The sequence below is a fragment of the Cydia fagiglandana genome, chromosome 14 (genome assembly GCF_963556715.1).
Source record: "Cydia fagiglandana chromosome 14, ilCydFagi1.1, whole genome shotgun sequence".
Classification (NCBI taxonomy): domain Eukaryota; kingdom Metazoa; phylum Arthropoda; class Insecta; order Lepidoptera; family Tortricidae; genus Cydia; species Cydia fagiglandana.
The window spans coordinates 3,587,808-3,613,522 of NC_085945.1; the positions used below are offsets into that span (position 1 = coordinate 3,587,808).

The 25,715-nt window shown below is 39.6% G+C and overlaps 1 protein-coding gene across 1 annotated transcript; it reads right to left on the bottom strand.

Moving 5' to 3' along the window:
- On the bottom strand, positions 1–19,990 carry LOC134670640 (ataxin-10). Its single transcript, XM_063528449.1, has 9 exons — positions 19,758–19,990; positions 14,676–15,541; positions 14,041–14,169; positions 12,452–12,604; positions 5,582–6,227; positions 4,813–4,957; positions 4,200–4,263; positions 2,750–2,811; positions 1–1,968 (listed from the first exon to the last, which is right to left on the bottom strand). The coding sequence occupies exons 1-9, from the start codon at positions 19,913–19,915 to the stop codon at positions 1,846–1,848; spliced, it is 2,346 nt and encodes a 781-aa protein (XP_063384519.1). The 5' UTR covers positions 19,916–19,990; the 3' UTR covers positions 1–1,845.
- Between the last annotated feature and the right edge of the window lie 5,725 nt (positions 19,991–25,715).

The following is a 25,715-nucleotide window of genomic DNA, read 5'->3' on the forward strand; positions in this document are numbered from 1 at the left end:
TCTAGTTATGGTAGATTATATTTATTTCGGGTTTGATTGAATATTTATCTAGTTGCATAAATATAGTTCACTTTTATAATGTTGTAAACACATTGAGTACATCAAATTGAAGAAATTAGAAAAACAAAGTCTTTGGTGAGTGATGCTGATGTTTTGCGGCTCCGTACAATATACGGGACCTCTAGTTGTCAAAAGTTGACTTTCGACAATCAGAGACCACATGGGGACCGTGCGCGTTGGAGGGATTGCCCAGGGATGCCAACTTTGTGGTTTTACCACTAAATTTAGTGGGAAATAAACCAGCTAGGGGTTTTTTAGAGGCTAAATATTTTTAGTGGTTTTTTTAGGGTTTTTTTTAGAGTAGAAAAGTGCGGCAAATTTGAAAAAATGTAGGCGCGAAGTGATATCGTCTCATAGAAAATTTAAATTTCGCGCCTTTTTCTACTGACAAGATTTTCTTGACCATCTATGTATAACGTTCATATGTATGATCATTAAAATGTCGAACCGGTTGAAAATCATAATAATGTTCTAAATTTGGAAAATCTATAATAATTTCTTTAATTTTTTATTTAGTGGGTTTTCCAAAATAATTGTACAGTTTTAGGGGTTTTTAAGTTGAGCTCAGGGGTAAAAAAAAATTGGAGTTGGCAACCCTGGGATTGCCATCTTGTGGCCTGAGTCGGAAACATATGTGCACAGGTACATTGCCAAAGCAAGTGCTACCATAGTTCTGCCATCTTGTGGGCTACATCAAAAGCATAAACAACACAACTAACCTCTAGCCGCCCAGAGACCTATAAAAAGGTCTCCTGTTCCGTTCTAATTTGAACTTTGTGTTGACATAATAAAATTTCATTTTGCTTGGCAAGTTTTGACGAATGGGCGGCTAGAGGTTACGCCTCGCGCCAAAAATCTGACGGCTCCTATGCTGCCCCCTATAGTTCATGCACGGGGCCTATTACGGCGCAGCGGCCATAAATTTCAGCTGTGTCATTTTCAGTTCAGCCAGGATTTTGTTTTTCTGATCCCTACAATAACATTTCCACGTTCCTGCGAGTACAATAACTATACAGTTACATAATACTCCGTCAAGCAATTTCCGCCAGTAGAAAAGAGCGGCAAATTTAAAAAAATGTAAGCGCGAAGGGTTATCGTCCCATAGAAAAATTGAATTTTGCGCCTTTTCTACTGACAAACTTGTTTGACCGGCTAACACTTATAGCCATAACACTTATAAGCGTACAATCAGCAGCAGAAGTTACTAAGCGGGCGAGGTGTTCAAAATGATCTTGACGCGACTTTATTGTTAAGAGAGTAAGAGCGTGTCAACGTAATTTTGAACACCTCGCCCGCTTAGCAACTTCTGCTGCTGACTGTACGCTGTGGCCACATCTAATGGCATTCTTGGCGTGTCAAATAGCCAACGCGGCTTTTTTATATATCTAGAAACCTCGCTGGTCTTGCAATTATTCTGGCCACCCTTTATATGAGCATTTCCAAAAAAAAATTACATTTCATACATGTATTTAAAATATTGAATTCTTGGGCTCATTTTACTCAGAATCATTTGTACATCACGCCTCATACATGAAAAAATGTGTCCCAAGATTTCCTTTCCAAATCGTCACATTTTTGTATGAATAATTTTTTTATTTCTATGAACGTGACGCACTTGAAGATTTTTTTTTAATATAAAATTTTGGGACACATTTTTTCATGTATGAGATTTGAATGTACAAATGATTCTGAGTAAAATGAGCCCAAGAAGTCAATATTTTGAAGACATGAATGAAATGTACATATTTTTTGGAAAACGCTAATATATTTAGGCGCCCTGTATATTTATCTAGGGTACGGGGCTAGTTTGATGGTGTTCCCTTGCCCGTCCGTGTTGAGCGTCAGGCCCATGTCTTTAAGGAGCTCGTTGTCGACTGGCCCTTGTAGCGACATCTTCGCTATCACCTCCTGTAAGGATATTTTCTAAATGTCAGTAACGTGTACAGTTACCTGCAATAATATGTTACTCTTCGAAGGCCGCATAAATATGTGACGCGCTCTTATGCAGTTTAGGATGGTATTCCATCTGTCCAATATCTTGGTCCAATGTGTATTTGCGTCTCACATTTTGCTTAATGAGAGAGCGAGACGCAATGCAAATTGGACAAATAAATTGAATAGGTGGAATATCATCCTTAGGTATTATTATTTGCCTTTTACTACCATCCCTATGCAGTTATAAATAAGGTACAATATGCAATACACGGTGTAACATATATGAGTAATACGAATAATTTTAACAGTGTATTCCTGATCATATTTAGAGACAAAAATGTCCTATAAACTTTATTGAAATTCGCCTAGTTTCAGAGATATTATTAAATAAAAATAAAACAAGTTTTTATTGTTACATAGTGTAAAAGGCCTTTTTGATGGTGATGTTGCTGCTATGGGACGTAATCTAAATATCCTTATTGATAGATGTCAAAAAGTGACAAGTAACACTTTGCAAAAAGTAGGTTCTACGAAAAAAAAATGTAAAAATCAATTTTAAGTGACAAATTTACCAATAACATTTATTTTTTATGTACAAATACATTAAAAAAAATTGAAAAAACAAAACAAAAAAAAATTTTTTTTGGCGAAATTGAATTGAACTCATATTACACGTTTTACTTCTTTTAACCTCAGAAATGCGTGGTTAAAATTATTCGGTTTCCTCATGTTACACCGTGTATACTGTGTTTACCTGATTTTCGGGACAGTTTTCACAAAGGTTGCGCACGGCGAAGATGACCCATTGCATTATTACTGTGGTTCGAGTTAAGGAATTATAATATAATAAAAAAAACCGGGCAAGTGCGAGTCGGACTCGCGCACGAAGGGTTCCGTACCATAATGCAAAAAAAAAAACAAAAAAAAGCAAAAAAAAAACGGTCACCCATCCAAGTACTGACCACTCCCGACGTTGCTTAACTTTGGTCAAAAATCACGTTTGTTGTATGGGAGCCCCATTTAAATCTTTATTTTATTCTGTTTTTAGTATTTGTTGTTATAGCGGCAACAGAAATACATCATCTGTGAAAATTTCAACTGTCTAGCTATCACGGTTCGTGAGATACAGCCTGGTGACAGACGGACGGACGGACAGCGAAGTCTTAGTAATAGGGTCCCGTTTTACCCTTTGGGTACGGAACCCTAAAAATTGGCCAAGTGCGAGCCAGGCTACGCGCAACAGAGGGTGCCATGACTTCATATGAATACAAAGGTGCAAGTGAACAGTTAAAAGCGGTATAGATTTTAAAGGCTCCGTCACACAGACGCGTTTTGCGGGCGGCGCGTGAGCGGGGCGCGCCGCTTTTATACAGGGTGATTCATGAGACGTGAGCAGGACTAAGCCTACACACTTAGTAACTGATAATTGATCGATCACCGTAATATTTAGGTGAAACAACCATACTTTTTCCTATTTTTTAACTTTTTGGTGAGGGCAAATTTAATTCTCTACAATCTTGGTCACCCTACAAAACCTAATTAATAAACATAAAACCTCTTTTACCGTAATGACAGCATTTTGATTATGAACTGTCAAACTTGGTGAGATACGAGTTTTCAAAAGTAACCAGACCGTGATGACAGTGATGACTTTTTTGTTCAATTTGACACAGAATATCGGTAGTTTGGTATTCTAATTTTAGGGTGACCATGCATGTCGTAAATAAATTAATAACTTTTTTTAACACGACTACAAAATTAACGTTAAACTCACTAATACTGATACGAAGCAGTTGCTTATAATTTACGAAATGCGCAGTGTTAGTCCTGCTCACGTCTCCTGAATCACCCTGTATATAAAACGCTCACGTCCCGCCCCGAAAACGCGCCTGTGTGACGAACCTTAAATAATTTACAAAAGCCTTATAGTCATAGTCTGGCCTGCCTTGCCTCTTACTTTGCGAGCTGCGAGCTGACAGATAAGATTTCTTTCGAGGTTTAAGCCACAGCCATTTTGTCACTGAAATAGCCTCGAAATTCAAATTTTGGACGATGAATTTTACTGATCAACCATTTACTTTACTGCATATCTTTAATTGTAAACTATTTAAATGTAGGAAATGGTTGGCCAAGCTATCTAGTAATGTAAGTAGTTATTATATACGTAAGTAATATAATTTAGTTATCATTTGAATAAAGGATACGTGGATTCCGAGCGTCGATGTTGCAGCAATCCAGCAACACTGGGATGACTTCCAATTCCCGCATCTGAAAGAGATTAATAAAGTACATTGAGATTTATAAGACAATGCCGTTTAAACAAAACACCTATTAGAATGTAAGAATACTAATTTCATTGCTTTTAAAAATTCATCCCCTGATAAGATTAAATAGCATAAGGGGTGTTACGGGAAATACTAAATCTACGCGAACGAAGTCGTAGGCAACAGCTATTAATCAATAACTCTTTGCTAAGCTAAGCTATCTAGATAATAAGTTAGCTATAAGACTAAATATTTGTACACCTATATGGTAGATGACAGAGTACTATATCATTTCACTGACATCTGTATTATAACCTGTGTTTCACAAATAAAATATTAATACTTACTTACTTTGCGATAAAGTAAAAATTAATGACCTTAATCGTACAAGTGAATAAGGGCTTTAAGTGAATAACTTTTGATGTTGGTTTATTGGACAGTCGCTGTTAAATCATCGGAGCGAACAAGGTGTAGAATATTGAAAGCCTATTATGAAGACGTTATAGTGCATGCTCAGATATGTATGAGCTAGTTTTGACCGAGCCACACGTACCTGTTTCTTGTTGGCCTGGTTCTTCCAGCAGAGGTTGGCCAGCGCCCTTACTAGAGCAGCCTTGAAGCCGAACGCGACGTGTCGCTCCACTGTCTCCACGCTCGTGTACAGGGTCTTGCTGGTCGTCATGTCCACTGCTCCCAACCTACCAATGAGAAATGATAATATCTGGGAGACTGAGCTTTGCTTGAAAAAAACCGAGCTTTGCAGAGATAAGGCCTACCGAGATCGTTTTTTCGGCGCCGAAAACCCCCATATAGCTATTTCATCGAAATCGTTACAGATGTTTCCGAGATCCCCGGAATATGTAAATATATATACAAGAATTGTTCGTTAGGCTCATTTAGACGATGCGAGAACTCGCATGCGAGTTTACTTACATTGCGGTATTTGATTGGTCGGCTGAATTGGATGTAACCAAAAGTCCTCAATGCGACTAAAATCGCATACGATACGACTTCGTACGCCGTCCAAATCAGCCCTTAAAGTTATAAGATAATCCGTCAACGTGTCTACGGTGTTAACCTGCGCAGTTATCAGCGCCATCTATCTGACTTTGCTGTCTGCAGCAGATAATTATTAGAAAAACATCGATAGCAGTTATTTTTAAACCCAATTACTATTTAATAAATCGGATAGAAATATAATAAAATTAATAAAAAGTAGGTGAGTTGATCGCGACGTCACTAAACTCGTTTTCATATTAGCAAATCGTTTTGACAGTACTAATAAAGAAGCTGATTTGACTAGTAGAAAAGTAGCCTATTACCTGGTCTTCTGGCTCTCAGGAGAGTCAATCTTCACCGACGGCACCTTATTAACCATAACGTTATCCTCCGATATCTTCACCTCCTTCACTGGTTCCTTCTTCTCCGCATTAGGATCCACTCTTTTCTCCGATATACCCAAAATCTTCTGCAACTGCTCGCTCAAGTCAAAATCAGTCGACAAATTCTGACTTTTCTTAACTTCTTTCGGTGTATCCGGGGATTGTTTTTGTGATTCTGTTTCTACAGGGTTATCGGCTAAAGGTGGTGAGATTTCACTTGGCGACGCTTTGACTTCACTCTTTAATTCTTCTTTCGGTAAATGTATTTCTGTAGGTGGGTCATTCGGAGTACTATCTTGTGACTCCGTTTGGCTTGTAGGCTGTAGTTCTAGTCTGGGTTGCAACCCTACGGGTATAACTTCTGCGATAGTATTCATGTTACCGTTTGGCGACATTGCATCTATGATTAGTGGAGGTTCGGTGTCATCTCCGATGTCTATTTTGTGTTCTAGACTTATCCTTCTCATCGGGAGAACTGTTATTCTGTCGTCCGGTTTTGGCACTGAGCTGCTCCTTTTATAGGCTACTTTCGTTAAATCGTTGTCGATTTTTACATTGGCGTTGCCATTTTTCGAGTCAGAGTTGTCTGTGAATATTTTGTATCAATTAAAATTTTAAAATAACAAAAGTGACATGAATAGAAAAGGCAGTTAACTACCAAGAACCCGCTAGGTGGGTTCATTTTGTATTGGAAATGGGGTGCTTGGCACCGAATGTGTTAACCAAACAAACCTATAAGGCCTGTGCACACCGGCTGCGTGTGCGTTACGTGCATGTGCGCGTGCGGCGTTGTAGTATACAGATCCTTATGAGAGACGGCACACCGCTTGCGTGACGTGTGCGTGTGCGGCTCCAACATTTTAGCGCACGCACACGCGCACGTCACGCACACGCAAGCCGGTGTGGCTCGGCCTTTAGTCTGCGTAGAAGTCGTTAAATAATAGTGTCTCACCAAAACCTGTTTTTTTGGCCGAAACCGAAACTTTAGTAGATTTTAATTTTTGTTTAACGACTTCTACGCATTCGAAGTCGGCGCAGAGGTAGAGTTTAGAGATTAATCATTAGTGGGTAGAGACCCTGCCTATGAAGCCGATGGTCCCGGGTTCGAATCCTGGTAAGGGCATTTATTTGTATTATGATACAGATATTTGTTCCTGAGTCATGGTTGTTTTCTATGTATTTAAGTATTTATATATTATATATATCGTTGTCTGAGTACCCACAACACAAGCCTTCTTGAGCTTACCGTGGGGCTTAGTCAATTTGTGTAAAAATGTCCTATAATATTTATTTATTTATTTATTTATCATACACAGATCTAGAGCCAAATTAAGCAAAGCTTGTACAGTCGAAAGATTTAATTTACGACCCATGAACGTACGGCAGCGCGAGCATTGTTCGACCGCGACAAACCTGTATTTTGACTCGCGAGCCAATTTTGGCACCATCTTGAACTATAAGCGTTGTAGGTTTTTCGACGCGCGGCAAAGGAATGTTCGCGCGCAGTTGGGCATATTTCAGTTGTCTCGCGCGGCGACATACATGCATAATGAAAAGTGTCGTACTATAATTAAACTATACGACACTAAACAGTAAATGTTAGTGATTATCGCAACAGATCATTTTTCTATTTGACTATACTTCGTTCCGAATAGTTAATTTTTGTGATATAATGTGGTCGATCGTCGCATCGCCTGCCGTGCGCGGCCGCCGCGCATACGTTCAAGCTTATGCCAAAATTGGCTCGCGAGCCAAAATACAAGTTTGCCGCGGTCGAACAATGCTCGCGCGACCGCCGCGCGATATGGAAACGGGGCTTAAGCTTAATAATATAAAAATTTTACCTTCCAATAAAATTATTATTATGTTTCCTATCCACATCGGATATCTTCATTGAGAGAGTAACGCGATCGTTGACCAATGATGCCGCTAGCGTCTATGTAGTCGCTCCGCCCCACGCCGTGACGTAGTTCCGCTTCCACTTCCTGCGAACCGTTGCTCGCTTCCCGCCACTCGCCACCGCCATGTCATTGTTGAGGAGAAGTACCGTCGGCATAAAAGTAGCCTAGTAGCCTGCCAGGAAGGCATTACTCAGATATCCGATGTGGATAGGAAACATAATAATAATTTTATTGGAAGGTAAAATTTTTATATTATGTGTTCCGTACTCCACATCGGATATCTTCATTGAGACCTGTTTATTATCTCCTGGTGGCGAGTTAGCGGGCGCGCAAGCGATAGGGCTACACCTACTGTCATAGAACTCAGAGAACGAATAAATATGTATACACCATATTGCAACCCATGAAATCACAGTGACTCGTTATAATGTGAATTACAGGAAATTGAGAATTGAAATTGTAATCTCAGGTTCGAATCTGACGTTAAACTGGTTTAAGAGAATTCTCATTCGAAATCGCATCCGATCCGCAGAATCTCGGCGAGTCATGTTCCCAATTAACATAAGCGAAAATATCGCTAAGTGAATAGCTTTCCAGCCAATTTAGTTATTAAGTACATCGTGGATCAAAAGCAATCGTAGGCGAGGCCGGCTTGGATGAGACTGTGGCTGAAAGAAATAAGCGAAGTGTCCCCTAACATTTTGTGTAATTCTCGCAAGGTGACGTACCCAGACTACCTACTTATACTGGGTCTATACTTTATTCCGGAGCTTCTAAGAGTCCAGTCGGTAAGACACGTTATCTGGTTTAGAGCCGAATTTCGGACACAAAATAATAGCGTTAAAGTTATCTATATAATTGCCCGGGCTACAGTGTAGTAGAGTAAGGTCATTGACCCTGCGGCCTGATGTTAACAGCAAAAGTGCGGCAGCTATTCTATCGTACTTCTTCTAACGTACCTAACGTTGTAGGGCTATTTAAATTAGGGCAAGTAGATGTCTCGCGTCCCAAGCTGGTGCTTTGGGAGGCGCTGGTCTCGCTATTAATGGCGTTGGAAGAAGGCATAGTGTCCGATAGTGGTTCATACACAGCACTTGTGAGAGGCTTATGAACGAGTATCGTTCTGAAAGCTAACATGGATAATAGAAATAGACGTCTGAGATAGCTCGCTACTTCACTGGATAGAGGTACCTGGCAGTTGATCTTATTTTTGATGCACCATAAAGACCGTTTCTACATTGTGGCCGTACATGCAGCCTAGACAAGGGGACGATCTAGGGGCTCCCGTTACTGTTTTCTATACAAACACAGTACCGGAATCGGGAATATCCGGTTCTTCCATATTAGTGAGACAGTGACAGTTGCGTTTCGTTCGCTACGTAGCGTTAGACCTTGGCATGTTATATGCATGCGCCAGTCACGCCAGTAGCGGACGTCACTCCTGATCCCACCAGCTCGGTGTTGGAGCGTCCTATCTGACAGGAGCTACGCCTCATTCTTAAGGTCGTTGACTCGTAAGGGAGGGCGGTCTGACGTTGTGTTCACTAGGACCGCCAGTAAATTGCAAGCTTACCACAGCTGCTTTAAGACTCCTTATCACGCCGTCGCAGTACACAGACTAGGCTGGGAGGTGGAGACATCCATGCCAAGTCTCACAGGCAGCTGTCAAAGGTCGTGGTAGCAGTTCAATGAGTCTGTTAAGAAATACCGTGGCACAGTGCGAGGGCTCTCGAAAGCGGAGGCCGGCCAACAAGGCGCCTGTCAGGTGAAGACAGTCTCGGCGGCTGCTGGGCGCAGCTGCCACTCGGGCGCGCAGTGACTTCTTGATAAACCGTTGCCCTCGGGGGTTGTACCGACCTGGCAAGTAGCAAGCAACCAGCGCGACCTGTAGACGATCTGCTGGCATCAGCAGTTTTTGCGACAGCCGTAGTAACGGAAGGGATGTAGTGTCGCCGTCGTTTTATGTATACTGTACCGGTGCGGTTGTATGTTTACACTTCTGTCGTCAGCGCTGCAGATGCGGCCCGTTAACGGTTACTCTTCGCTGAAAGGGCCTTACCTCGTACATTGTCTACCAATATTGGAGATTGTAACGGACTGCTTGCATAAGATGAGGAAGAAAGTGGTGCGAGGCTTTCGGCAGCTCCGTGTTGCTGGGGACTGCGAAGGCTTCACCTTCCTCCATAAACTAAAGTTTGCGAATTTGAGACTGAACAGAAGGCATTGAGTCTCATTTCTGCGAGAAACTCTGCAGCAAGGCAGGCCTGTATGTCGCGAAAAAGAAAACTTTCAATCGGTGTGTTGTGCCGCGTGTCCCACGTGATGTCTAGGAGCGTGATGGTCTAATTCGCTTTATCCGAAGAGACACCCTATATCGAGTTAGTATAGGGCATCGAGTTAGTAGCATGCTTTTAAGGAAATCGAACTGATGAAATCAAGTCTAAAATCGATTTTGGCGCTTTGCGTAACAAAACTGTTTCGATAAAGTCGAATACAGACAGATGGAAACTGCTGGAGTCCTCCTGGCCCCTTTCTCTTAGCACCGGAAACTCAAGCTTGTTCAGGCGCAGCGGGTTTATTTGTCCCATTTTGTTTATTATGGCTTTTCGCACGAGTTCGTCTTTGTAAGACGGAACTTAAGCTGGAGAGCGCGAGCAAGTAGAGATAATTATGTGAAGTCTGCAGACCTTTTCGATGCCTTTCACCTCGGTTTCGAGCGGTCGCACAGGGCCTTGTCGCTAGCTGTTCTCCGGTTGGACCACTCCATGGCCTCGAGAAGTCGTAGGAGCTTCGAAGCGACACAGCGAAGTCGATCAGCACCTTTATGAAGCCCGGGAACACGACGTATTTTCCTCTGAGTATCGACATATCTTACCGCTGGCGGGGAGGCGCCGGTGCGTGCGGCGAGAGGCGCCATCGTGGCGGCCAGCTCGGGAGGCACCGGTGCATGAGGCGGTCGCCGTCTGGCTGGCTGGTCTGGGAGGCACTGCTGTGAGGCGAGAGGCGCCATCGTGGCGGCCAGCTCGAGAGGCGCCATCGTGGCGGCCAGCTCGAGAGGCGCCAGTGCGCAGGTGGTGGTGCCATCGTGGCGGGCGGCATCATCGTGGCGGGCAGCGCCATTGTGGCAGCCGCCGCCGCCGCGTCGATGCGTAATGCGAGAGGCGCCATCGTGGCGGCCAGCTCGGGGGGCAGGCGGTGTCATCGAGCGGGCGGCGCCATCATGGCGGCCACCGTCGCCAGGCTCAGGTGCGAGAGGCGCCGTCGTGGCGGCCAGCTCGACAGGCGCCGGTGCGCGTGACGGACGTTACCGGCACGGGAGGCGCCGATGGCTAGGCTCGTAGTTGCACGCATCATCACGGCGACGCTGTTGCCCTCGGCGGTGCCATCGTGGTGGCCACCACCGGCGCGTAGGTCACCAGCGACGTCATGACGGCCGGCAACCAACGCGGCGATCGTCGCTGTACTCGTAGCCTTTCCACTGCTTACACGTAACTTACCTTCCTTCCGCTCGAGCAGTCGGGACGCAGAAGCGGTCCGCCTTCACCTTGGCGCGATCCACCCGCGATGCGCCCGCAGCTGCAGGAGCGGGCGTGTGACGTCTCGCAGAGCCACGCGGATCTCTCGGAGTCCCGCTGGACTGGAAGCGTCCGCACCGCAACTGCAGCAATAGGAGCGGGCGTGTAACGTCTCGTGGAGTCCCGCGGACTGGAGGCGTCCGCACCGTGACTGCAGCAACAGGAGCGGGCGTGTGACGTTTCTCGGAGTCCCGCGGACTGGAGGCGTCCGCACAGCGACTGCAGCAGCAGGAGCGGGCGTGTGACGTCTCTCGGAGTCCCGCGGACTGGAGGCGTCCGCACCGCGACTGGAGGCGTCCGCACCGCGACTGCAGCAACAGGAGCGGGCGTGTGACGTCTCTCGGAGTCCCGCGGACTGGAGGCGTCCGCACCGCGACTGGAGGCGTCCGCACCGCGACTGGAGGCGTCCGCACCGCGACTGCAGTAACAGGAGCGGGCGTGTGACGTCTCGCCGAGTCCTGCGGACTGGAGGCGTCCACCGTGGCCCGCAGCGTCGCGGTGTCTCGGAGTCACCTGGGACGACAGCAGAAGACGCGGCGCGCGCGGGCGGGGGCGGGCGCCGGGCCCGCGCCGCAACTAACAACACGAGGTACTCCCAGGCTACTGCCTGAGAACCCTCCGCGAGTGTCGAAGTAACTTCTGAACGCCAATAAAATTAGAATATCTTAAACTGGCTCACCGGATGGTTCGAGACAATCCAAACCTCCTTATCGGCGAAGCGCGGCACCCGACAGCGGCGCGCGCAGGCCGTCCGCCGCCGCGCCGCCGCCGCCGCCGCAGGCACGATGACCGCACGTTCCCTCTCCGATGCGGAGCGACTTGTTACCACTTGTTAACAAAAACCACTGACGCACTTCCTACTTCGATCTCGAAAATGCGAGTTAACGGTAACGATTTTAGCAGCATGGAATGTGAAAATTAATTTAGCGAGAAAAAAGTGGGTAGAATCGAAAAGCACCGTTCGATGACTTCGATCGCGAGACCGCCAAAAGACTAATAGTGGCGATCTCTGCCGTATCTCACTATTTAATCGACCGAGCTTTGGATCGGAAATGTTAAAGCACCATGCTGCAAAAATATACGCAAAAAATATTTACGGACCATCGGTCAAGACGGTCGACGAAACAATGACATGGCGGTGGCGAGTGGCGGGAAGCGAGCAACGGTTCGCAGGAAGTGGAAGCGGAACTACGTCACGGCGTGGGGCGGAGCGACTACATAGACGCTAGCGGCATCATTGGTCAACGATCGCGTTACTCTCTCAATGAAGATATCCGATGTGGAGTACGGAACACATAATAAATACATTCCTAAAAAAAAAGTACCTATAGTACCAATTTTGTGTGGTTCCGCGGGCTCGAAGCGGTCGAAGCTGGGTACCTCGTTGCACTCGAAGAACTGCTCGCTGCTCTCCGACTCGGTGCACTCTGATGTGGTCTCGTTGCACGAGAGCATGTTGTCGGCGGAGTCGTTTTTACTCAACGGAACTGTAACCACTATAAATATGTACATTGAAATTTGATGCATCCTTAACTTTTGCCAATTCTAAGAAGCCCACATGTAATAATTAGTAATTTAGTAGATAAAATTGAATTTGTATTTTTATTATGTAGTTAGCCGAGTCCACGCAGAGTGAGCATAGTCGTATTACGCGCGAGGAAATCGCCTCGCGCGTATGCTTTTATCTATCTATCTATTTAAATGTGCATGGTTGCTTCAATAGCCGATAGATCAATCATCTATTCAACGTGCTTTGTAAATCGATCAAACAATATCCTTTTTGGGGTCGTCTATTTCTTACTTCTCACTTTTCGATTTTTAGCAACCCCACCTCCCTTGTCACACTTGTTGTATGTAGATAGGAAAAAACTTGTACGTACTGTCACATTTGTCATGACCCCCCCTGCCCCTTTCCACTGTTTCTGTGACGTAATGTGTGGATGATCTCTTACATTACTGAATAATCTACCATTCGTAATATTCCTAAGAATCGTTGTAATGTAAGATTTTTTTAAGAATGTCTTTAAATAGGCACAAAACAGCCTTTTTTGCATTTATATTTACAAGGTGGCTAAAAAATAACTTCATTCTCGTGGCCAGGGAGATTTAGGGATCATACTGAGCAACTTTTAGGTACTATCGGACAGCCAAACTGTGGAATGAACTGTCGCCAGCGGTATTTCCGGACCGATACGACCTTCAAAGCTTCAAGAAAAGAGCGTACTCCCATCTTAAAGGCCGGCAACGCGCTTGCAACACCTCTGGTGTTGCGGGTGTCCATGGGCGGCGGTAATCGCTTACCGTCAGGTGATCCGTCTGCTCGTTTGCCTCCTATATCATAAAAAAAAACTAACCCCGAAATAGCGAAAAAAATTTGGGTGTGTCATTTATATTTTGACTGGTCCATTTTCTATGGCAGGGTAAGTTTTTTTATTCCTGGCAACGGGAATGCAGTTATTTTTTAGCCACCGTGTATGCTGTAAGCACAAGTACAATGAAGTTAGTTGAAGTATATAAATAAAAATAAAAAAATCAACAGAAACAACTACAGCATAAAAACATTTTTAACAGAAACGAAATCATTTGTATGAGTTATGGAAATAAAGAGGCTATGATTTTATTATTATAAATAAAGTATACAGGGTGTTACTGACCATGGGGCTTTAAATTCAGGGCTCGATTCTACTCGCTAAACTGAGCTACTTTTATTATGGCGCCAACCCCGAAAGCCCGAAGAATTTTTTTACTTTTTCATACATTTTGACTGATCAGATGTCGACGTTTTCTATGGAAAAGCCAAAAAAAATTCCCCGATTTTAGGGTTGGTCCCATAGTAAAAGGAACTCAGTTTAGCGAGTAAAATCAAGCCCTGGAATTAAAGCCCCATGGTCAGACCCATACTGTATTTATAATCAATATTTACTTTCTGGTGGCGGAGTGTTGACGTTTTCATCGTTGATCAGCTGTCGGCCCGTGGCTTCATACAGCTTGTTGATGGAAGAGAAGAAGTTGCTGCTCTCCTTGCCCAGCTTGTGGATGGCGCGCAGCAGGACTGAAACCAGAAAAAAAAAGGAAAAAAGTGTGAACAAATATAATGATTTTTTAGTATTTAAGATTTGTATGATTGTATATATATGTTCGTTTGTAAGGTATGTATGGGCTTTATTAGCCTGAAAATAAATGCTTTGATTGCTTTGATAAATATGATTATATAATAGAAAATTATAATTTCTTTAAATATTAATTCGAACTGAAACCGTTTGTGTGTGGAGGATATTGTTTAAAATAATATGTTAATATGGAGTAAAGATCGTAATATGAAGACTTAAACAGCATTTTTATCAATACAAGAGAGTGTAGAAACCGGCAGTACCTACAAAGTAACTATGAAAATGCCTCTTATACAAAACTTTCTATCATCTCATGAAATTTGGCATGTAGAAATCTTGACTCTTGTAGTAATTAATATTGAGTATTTTTCTGAATTTAGAAGTCCAGAGGGTGGTCTGGGGTACTACAATGCAATATTTACAAAATAAATGAAGATTCTCAACTTACAAGCACAATTGATAAACAGAGAAGTATCACTCTGCAAGCAATCCATATATGTATCCATACTCGAAGCTGTTGCGATGATCTCAAGCAGAAACACCACCTCCTGTGGCTCTATAGTGTTCACATACTTGTCCACAGTCTTCAAAATACAGTCCGATTTAGTCTTAAACTCATGCGCCATAAACTTCACAAAATTCACCGATACATTAATATCCTGAGACTCCGTAGACATCAAAATGTTGTACGCCAGATTTAGTACAAGCATTCTGCATTCCGGATCCAATTTTGAGTATAACTTCTCTATATATGTGTTCTCAACACCGATTAAGTATTCTATAATTAAATGCGGGTATTCAGTATTGCCATTGCTATACATGTAAGCTAGAGAATTGAGCAACATTACATCATCTGGTAACACATTAGGTTGACCCAATAATATGTTGTAAACAATCATGGCTGCGGCGGAAGATATCTTGTCATTAGGACTGACTAAGGAATTGAGGATTATTGTGTCAAATTTATTCCAAATCATGATTTGATTAAATGGATTGTTAACAACTAAATTTCCAAGTGTTTGAATTAATACTGTCATACAGGATTCATATTTCTTCTGCAACTCTTCATTTAGGAAGTCAACACTTGGATGTTGGTATTCGGTAGCTAAAATCAGCATGGAGTCTAAAATGGAGAGTTCTTTTGAGATGTACGTCTGCATTTTGGTGCCAGCGGCTCCACATGAGCGGACGAGTCGTAAGCATTGCTCGGCTACTGCCAGGGTGCTGCGGTTGTAAGAAGCCTGCTCCACATCCAACCGCATGATATGGAGCACTTCGGCTATGAGACGCAGGGTATACTCTGATGCTTTTTTACTGCAACAATAAATTAAGTTCTCAAGAAAAATACAAAATTATTTAATTAAAAGTGTATAAGACATTTAAAATATATCAATTTGTTCCAATGAATGTTAATATAACCTCATAAGACCCATGCCAGTTTATGCATTTTTGAATTTGATACAGTCAATGTCAATGATAGGTAGTGTCCGACCGAAACATGTTTTTTTGCCGAAACCGAAACCGAAACCGAATGTTCGGCTTTGGCCCCAGTTTCGGCCGAAACCGAAACCGAAACCGAACCTTTTGTTGACTTGTGAAAACCGTTGAAAATATGTCACAAAACCGCTTTTTAGAGGAGAGGCCAATTCGTAGAAATTACCTTATTTACAATTTTCGTAGGACCGAAAAGGATTATACCGGGTTGGACTAAAGCAAAGGGGTTGCAGCACTTAGAAAATAAATCATCAGAGTGATGTTATTATGATACCTATTTTTCATGATGTTATCCTAGAGAATACGCTAAAATAAGCATCAGCAAGCACCATTTTTTATTTTAGAGAAAAGTTATTCATACAAAACATGCTTATTTTAGCGTATTCTCTACGATAACACAATAAAAAATAGATGTTATAATGACACAACATTCATGGAAATTTGTACTGTTCTAGATTTTTCCCAACTTTCGGGTCAAATATCTTGTGGCCATTTTCAATTTTTGGAAAAAAGTTTTTCCTACGAAACATGCTTATTTTAGCGTTTTGATTGATTTTTTTCTGTCTTTTACGATTCCTATATATTTTGCAGTTTTGGTCAAAAAATTCTGTTTTTTTGTGCACCCCGTTTGCTTTAGGCCGGCCCTAAAATACATACCAAGTGACTGTGAATATCCTCTATATAATGTTAAAAAATAATTAGCCAGAAATATTAAAAAATAAGAGAATTAGGTACTTGTTAGACTATGTTATTACATTTGTAATTTACTCACAAAGCCCTTACATTTGGTACCCCACATGGTATGTTTAAAAGAAAATAGTTTACAATTTTGTACTGCCGACTTTATAACGTCATAGAAACACATTCTACCACTTTATGAAGCGACAACATGCATTTTGATAATCAGTAGACCATGTTGATTCCAACAATACCACTTGTCGGTATAAACCTTTTTAGTCCTACGAAAGTTGCTATTCTTCAACTTGGCCACTCCACTAGTTATACACATTAAGACTGCGTCGCCCGTCCAGTGACGCCTTGATTAGGGGAATTGTATTTTATAATAAATCAACTAATTTATGTATGTAGACATAAATCAGTATATTAATATTGTTGTCCTACTTGTTCCTCAACTTTAGATCTTTGTCACATGTTTAGTCTCATAGTACGAAGTACCAATTCCTAAGTTTCGGCCCGGCCGAAAGGTTCGGCCGTTTTTTGGCCGAAACCGAAACTACAGCCGAAACATGATTTTTTGGCCGAAACTGGCCGAAACCGAAACCGAAACCGAACCTTCGGTCGGACACTACTTATGTTTACACTTGTCGCAAAGGAAAGGTGCAAGTGTAAACATATCTTTGACATCGACTGTATTTTCTTTTATTTTTTAAAGAATTAGGATTGTTCATTTTTTTTAGACCCCCATTTTTATTTTATTTTCGGAAAATATAGGTTAATTTAAGATACTAATTTTAATGATTTAGTAATTCGTGGCTCGGTTGAACATTTATAATTTATTGAAAATATGAGATACGACTTCTCGTAAATTACATGTCGTCGGCTGTTTGATAAAGCACAAGCAACAACAAGAATTAAAAAAATAGTTGTCATTGTCAATTGATTGTAATGTCACCTGTCGACAATGTCAGTGTCACGTGTTTCTATAAATAATAATATCGTCTGGAATGGAAAACTCGTTTATTTTGAATCATTAATTTCAAAATACCTACGCTAAAAATTTGAGAAAGCTGATTCCAGAAATCTGCCTAAGTTATATAATATAACTTAGTTTTATTGGAGTATGTATCCATATAGCATCCAACTCCAACCATAACTTGGCTGAAATCAAGGGAGCAAAAATACAAATGTAAGTTACCTACATCATATATATTTTAACTCGATTCGATTTGTAAGAAGATTGGATTCATAAAATCGTTACAAGCGTCCATTGCTAAAGGTAGCTTAGCACCCAGTGGGTGCTTTCTACCGGCTTGTCACCATTGTTTGGATATTGTACTACATACGTATACTACTATATTAGGAACATGCTAATTTTGCTAATTATATCCTATTATTTCAGGTCATCGTGATTCCTATTTAGATACAGCTGTGAGATATGTAACTGCACTTGGGCCCAGAACAAAGTTGAGCATTTTGTATTGAAACGAACGTCATATTAATTATTAATTGTCGTAATACTTTACGACCGTAAATAATGCCTGGGAACAGAGTAAATAACAAACCATATACTTCTCTTCTGGATGGTCAACAAGAAGCCATCATTGTCAGATGCTCGTGCAGAACATGATAAACATACATTTAATGTAAAGTTACTATTTTTTTTGGAAACATATATAACATATTTCCCAAATTAATAAAAAAGTAGGTAAACAAAAACATGTTTTATTATTCACAACTCTTTATTAAGTCTTGTCCACCATGATATCAGCAGCTTGAACTGCAACATATACCTGGAAATTAGAAATTATATCTTTTTAAAGCAGTTTCAGGCTGAATTTTGAGTATGGCTATGTATTCTTGTATATTCCTTCTTTCTAGTAGGCACCATCTCTGTTTAACGGTTTGCCTTTAGATACTCTGGCTACATTACCACAGAAAATAAATAGATACCATGACCCTACCAATAAAGTGAGCTTTTAAATACTTAATTGTAGTAAATTAATATTAATTTTATACTTACATCGACGTGATTCTCACAGCAATACTGTGTGTAACACGTGAAGTAGGTAGGTATTCCAAGTTTAATTCACGGCACCATCTTTCACGTCGTAGGTCTTCGTGGATTCGAACTATTATTTTTGTGAATCATTCCCACACATAGGAACAAGGTTTTTGATATATTATTAAGCAATGAAATCTACTGTTTAGGTATTAATTATAAATCAAATTGTAACAAACAAGCGCAGCGGTTTAACTGAAAAATTTTGTTATGACAATCGATGACAATGATAACTTTGACAATACGTGAGTGACGGATTTATTTACTATGGTTCGATAACTTTTATTATGCAATGACTTTACATTCAGCCCAGGAGAAGGTCAAACTAAGGTCATAAGGATATTTGTTGAAATATCTTCAATCCTCAATTATTATATCGCAGCAAATGTCGGAAACTGTTTAAAAACCTTATATCTCGAAATGGTTTTCGAAATAGAACATTTGAAAAAAAATGAACAATCCTAATTCATAACATGTATTTAATTTGTAATTTGTACATGTACAAGTGTGGCCGGACTTATGAGGTTAAACAATGCTTGTGCAGGATGGAAGTGGGCAGGCCATACAGCAAGACTTACAGATAAGAGATGGACATTAATAGTCACCAAATGGAGAGGTCCACTTGGCAAAAGAGGCCGGGGCAGACCACAAATGCGTTGGGATGAAGACCTAAAAAGAACAGCCGGCACAGACTGGATGGCGACAGCACAAGACAGGGACAAATGGGCAGCATTGGAGGAGGCCTTTACCCACTAGGGATTCATTAGTAAAACACATATTATATAAGTCTTAGTTTTATTTTAAATTTTTTTTTTATGTAAACTTTTTACAATGAATAAAGGGCTTTTTTATTTTATTTATTTTATAATGCTTGTGCAGATAAATTATTGTTTCCACCTTTTCTTTATCTGACAAATATGGATATCACAAATCACCAAGAAATATAAAACGGAATCTATTACTCCACTGCATGTATCACCATAATGTGTTCATATACATAAAGAGTCTGTGGTGTGTTAATAATGGACAGAAGAGCATGATTAACGAAAGTCTACAACCTAAAAAATCAGTAATTAAGCGATTCAGCAGTGCATATAGTAATGATAATACGTGTAAGTACGAATATATTTACTTTTAATAGGAATAATAGGGACGAAAACATTATATTCATATAGTCAAATACCCCTTTTTAAACAATAAAAAGCCTTAAAAAAGAAAATTGAAAGTAAAATTAAAAAATAAAATTAAAAACTATAGTTAAAAATGTGTTTAAATCGCAATATCAGGAATGCTTACGGTCGCAATCGTCCGGTCTCCGCGTCTCGAGAAAGCTGCGCCTCGGCCCGTAACATCTCCTCCACCGCATCCCACTCGCCTGTCTCCAGTTGGAAGTTGATAAGCTTAGCGTCTAAGAGGATCTCTTCTGCAAACCAAACACTTTTATCTCGCGACATTTTTGAATAATAAAATTTTAGCCATGCAAATACCAAGTGCTGGATAGTGGATTTTTCTCACGTCAAAGTGACATGCGTGAATGTGACAGTTGACATATGTTAACGTTCCGTTTTATTTTTATAGCAATTTTATTGTAATCATGGTAGTAAATCGATCACTATTATCAAAATGCTTAAATAAACTAAATATTATTCTCAACAAAGTAAATATTAAATGTAAGAAAATACTATATACTTTTATTTTCATAATATTATAAAATTCAAAATATAAAATGTTGCCATACTAGCTTGCCAATCTTGCCATTGTGCCAATAAAGTTTTTCATTTCAACTTGAGTTTCAGCGCGTAGTTTCAATTACTTACAACAGAATCGCATATCAATATTTATAGTATCAATTTATATCGTCATATGTTTCTCTATTAAATATTATCAGTATTTAACTTTATTCAAGATTTTTTCATAGGTAAATACTTGGAAGGCTGTGCTCCCGAAACGTGATATTCGCTTGCTCCCGCCGCCCCCGCTTCGCCGCCTCGCTCGGTCGAACGAAAGGAACGAGTAGCGACAGGCGGCTAGAATGGCATTTGTGCGTTAAATTGTTAGTTTTTTTTTGTGTGAACAAGTGCATATTTCTCACAGTAACGTCTTTACGCTATGACCTTTCTTGTAATTATGCGATTATCGGTTACATAGTGCTACGTTATGTGTCGTTTAAAAGCGTTTGTGTATCGTGAAACGTAAAGTGACTGGATCCGGGGTGGCGATGTCCCTTGGATTTTGTATCGTTGTATGCTGCAATAATGGACCGAATTCCCACTAACGTTGTGTGAATTTAAATTATTCGGTGAGTCATCGTCATTTTGAGTCCTAACGTGTAAAAAAACAAATAACAACATGGGTGGATACCTTTAGGCAGAGTTAAAAATATCTAATAAAGTTTTGGTATTAGGAATCGCGATGTTAAATCACGTTGTCGCTATATTTATACTAGATAAATTGTCCCCTCTTCCGTGACTTAAATATCCAGGAATGTTGTTTACATTCATCAACTGTGTCAAGTGATGCTTTTGTGTTCATCACAAGTTTGTAGGAACACATTTTCAATTTTGCTTAACTGGCTGATCTATGTGTATATTTTAACATATATAAGACTTAAACGACATTTCAATATCATAAATTCGTTACAGCATCACATTGAAAGGTTTCCTTTCATAATCATTTATTTTATTGCATTGCTTATCATTGTACCTATAGATAATAATTGATAAAATAAAGTTGCATTTACCTTTCTTCTTTATCATATAATATCCTGGTTATTAAATATTTAATCTCCAAATCCTTTTCATCAAACATTCTATACCTAAGACTTTCATTGTCAGAATGCTGGGAAATGATTGATATTTGTCAAGGAAATTTGCAATTAAATTTAATTAAATAAAAAGTCTAAAAATGAAGAATGCTATCTTAAATGGATTTATAATTGTTATCACTATGTTAGAGTCATATTGTTATTTTGTAAAATGATAACCCTGTAATGGTAATTGTTACAGTTAAAAGTTATTTTCATTCATATTAGGAGTTTTTCATTACCATAAGGTACTTTCTATGTGAGGTCATAATGGTACATAAATATATCTTCTTGACTGGGGTTTCAGTTAATCATATTATATTTTATAGTTTTGTTTAATTTTCATATTTAAACTTTTTCAAATTTTATATTGTACACTTTCTAATTTTAATATTACTGTAAAAACCTTGATTCACCTGTTCTATTTACAAAATGGTATTTTTCACCTTAGCTTTTAGGTCCAAGATATACCAGGGAAAAGAAAGAGTAAAAAAATTACATACGGAAGAAATATAGTAACACTTACTCGCCAAAAAAATAAAACAATTAAAAAATATTGCAATATTTGTACTCACACACAATGCTTATACTCTGTATCTTTAGGTATTTAAATAAAAGTAAACAAATAATTTGTACATTTTCGGTTAGCTACAACATTTATTGGTTAACCAACTAAATACAAAACCGCCTGGATCTGTCACTGAACAACCTGACTTTAACCTACATTATTTGATCATGTAATGTTTTCATCTACCCTTAACTGGTTAGGAGCCATTTGAAGGTAGTTTTTGTTTACTTTTATTTAAATACCTAAGGTAAGAGAGGTACAGACTTTTTTTGGGGACTTTGGGAAATCTGACTATGATTTCCATATTTATTTATAACAAGTCTAGTGTTTAGAATGCTGTCACATGGATACATTCTGAGAATTGTTATTTCATCTTATTTCATGAGACATAAATATTTTGCTTCACAAGAATTGTTTGTATTCCTATCTTTAGTTTACAAAATGATATAAAATAAGCTGCAACTAGTAATTCTTCAGTTGCATTGTGAATCTCGGTAAAAGCAGCTGTTGTGTGTTCAAAAGTTTATTTTTTGACTTAGAAAATGCAGCGCATAAGTTACTACAGAAAATACAATTTTCGCTTAAGGAAATGTTCATACATACAAGACATTTATTACATACATGTATGTATCACTTAAATTATAGTAGTTCAGTAAGCCTTCAAAGAAAATAGTATCAATTTTTTTCAAAATTTTGTCTTGTTACTTACAAAAGGGTTATGCAGGGGCTAATTTCTTTTATCTTCTAAGGACCTAGATTTTTGGTCATTTGGCTTTTGCTGAAGATTGTTAATAACCGAGCGAGCGGACTAACCGTCAACCCCCTGCCTTATATAATATGTGCCATTCAAACCTTTTATTATAGTAGTCATATTGCGGAATGTTTGGCTTCCCTGGATGCAAAACACAGGATTTGCATTCAGGGTAACTGAGCATTTTTGAATTGGTTTCTTTGACTATGTCTCATTGGATTAAATGTACAAGAATAGTATGACAAAGCTCCAGCATTAAGCTTTGTCAACAGTACAGCTCATCCTGGTTGGAAAGTTGCCAAGAAACCTGTTAAAAGAGCTTTGTATTCTACTCTAAATGCGGAAGTTTTCTTAAGTGCCCTGTTGCTAAATAGAGGTGCTAGTTGCATACAAAAAAAATCTAGATCATCAGGTGTTACTTGCCTATGATGAGGTATGTTGGTAGACAAATTCACACTGACCATGCAACAGAAAAGTACATGTAGGTTATGTATTAAATCTTTTAATAAATTACACACATTTGAGGTCCGTGTTATCCTATTTTCAAGCGCTGGTGTTGCATTGATCATTAACCATTTTATTTATCATATAAGACTTTAATCTGCTTATAAATTTTCTTTTTATTTATCATGTATTCTTTGCAAAAATTACCAAAAACCAATTCCAACATACTTTCAAGATTACTCACATTTAACTAACCAATATTGGACCTCATTTCCTTACAATAAGGTGTACAATTGTTATTTAACAGTCTGAATGAGGGAACAGTCTTTCATTGGAGCAATGTTATGAAAACATGTACTGCAACACTTTCCTTTGAACAACCATCTTAATAAGCGGAACTTAACAATGTAGATAATGTAAATGTTCTTTGTATTGCAAACGTATTGCGGAACTTAACAATGTAGATAATGTAAATGTTCTTTGTATTGCAAACATATTGTGGAACTTAGCAATGTAGATAATGTAAATGTTCTTTGTATTGCAAACGTATTGCGGAACTTAAAAATGTAGATAATGTAAATGTTCTTTGTATTGCAAACGTATTGCGGAACTTAACAATGTAGATAATGTAAATGTTCTTTGTATTGCAAACGTATTGCGGAACTTAACAATGTAGATAATGTAAATGTTCTTTGTATTGCAAACGTATTGCGGAACTTAACAATGTAGATAATGTAAATGTTCTTTGTATTGCAAACGTATTGCGGAACTTAACAATGTAGATAATGTAAATGTTCTTTGTATTGCAGTCTATCTTTGCCTTTGATTACAAAGTACATCATTTTTTTGGAAAGTTGTTTCACTTTTTTTTCTAGATATGTTGTTGATTAGTGTACTAGTAGTGTGATTTGTTGTGTGTGATTATGATTAATATTTACACCATATTCTTATTTTTCTAAAAAATACTATTAATTTAAAATATTATATCCTCGTATATAAATCCAGGGTGAAATATTTAAAATGACCTAGACACATTCACTCTTATTCACTTAACAATAAAAGTGTGTTTAGTTAATTTTGAGTATCTCACCTGGTTAGGCACTTGTCCCACCGCCGACGATGAGCGATAAGCGAGTAGAACGATACAATAGAAACGAGTGGGCAAGCGGCGAGAAGCGAGTGTTAGCTCCAATAGTTTTGTCGCTCGGCTATAGACGAGTGTTCGAGTGCGACGGGCTATTACTCGCGTCACTCGCTCGGACGGTGCAGCGTAGCCGAACATGCAGACGTCGCAGACTTGTTCAAACTACGAAGCGAGCATCGCCGAGCGAGTACCGCTGAGCTAGTTTTGTCTTATCGCGGCGACAAACTAGTAGAGCGAGTGTTTTCGCCGGCAGTGTGAACAGCCAGCGATGAACTATTAATATATGTCTCTCTTTTACTAACACAGGATTTTAATCTTTTGTTCGTTTCTTGGGCGAGAAAATCGCCGATAGTTAATCGCTTACTCGCTCTTGGTGGGACAAGTACCTTACAAAGTTCTGCCACTGATATTACTTATTTAAACTCTATTGCACAATAAAAATATACGGTTACAAAAGGAGGACTTAATGCCACACGGTATTTTCTACCAGTCAACATTGAAGACTTTAAAAGGGCCTTTAATATTTACAGGAACTGTCAAATTACCTTGTGCAGTTGCCATGCTGTACAATTTTGCCGATGGCAAGATTCTTAAAAACTTTACAGACACACGCACACACACACACATACACAGTTCCACAAAGATTAATTAAAATAATTAAAATCTCCCTTGGACTGCCAACAGAATAGCACTGTGACAAATTGGTGATGTCTGATGTCTAATTTTAGCTCTGAGGTCACATCATATGAGCCAAATTAATGTAGCGTCTTGGACTCAATTGGCAAAGTCTCCTTTTCTCTTAGGAAACTCACCTTTGACTTGTGTTGCATATTGCACTAGTATACCTAGTATTACTTATCTTAGGGTATTCCACCTGTCCAATCTCTTTGTCCAATGGGTATATGAGTCTCACATGAGACGCAATGCATAATAAATAAAAAATAAAATAAAATATCATTTATTTCAGGCTTTTAGCCCATAAAACACTGAGACAAATCACACAATACACAATAAAAGTACTTAAACGACACAATAGCAAACAATATAGGTACAGAACAATAAAATAATGAATATAAAATGTCAACAAATAAATTATAAATTACTTAATCTAACTAGAATCTAAGGTACGTCATTTTATCCAGTTATGGGACACTGGTGCATGCAATGACAATGAACCAAGAACATAATGAACCAAGAAATTGGACAGGTAGAATACCACCCTAACTAACCTAAACCCCTGGAGTCTCAGGGGTTGAAACTAGAAATTCCCCAGCGAAATCATGATCTTGAGGTTTTGTGTTTCTAATTTGAATTGTCATTGTGGACGCGATATTCGTACGAGGGACTCGAGGGTCTCGAGGGGTTAAACTAAACTTTTTTTTTGCATAAAGCGTACTTAGGTGGTTTTTAATTTTTTGAAATTAATAGTTATTTGACAATTATAACTTCTGACTTTACATAAGACTCCATCCATCTATAGTCTGTATCTTTAGGTATTTAAATAAAAGTAAACAAAATATTTGTACATTTTCGGGTAGTTATAA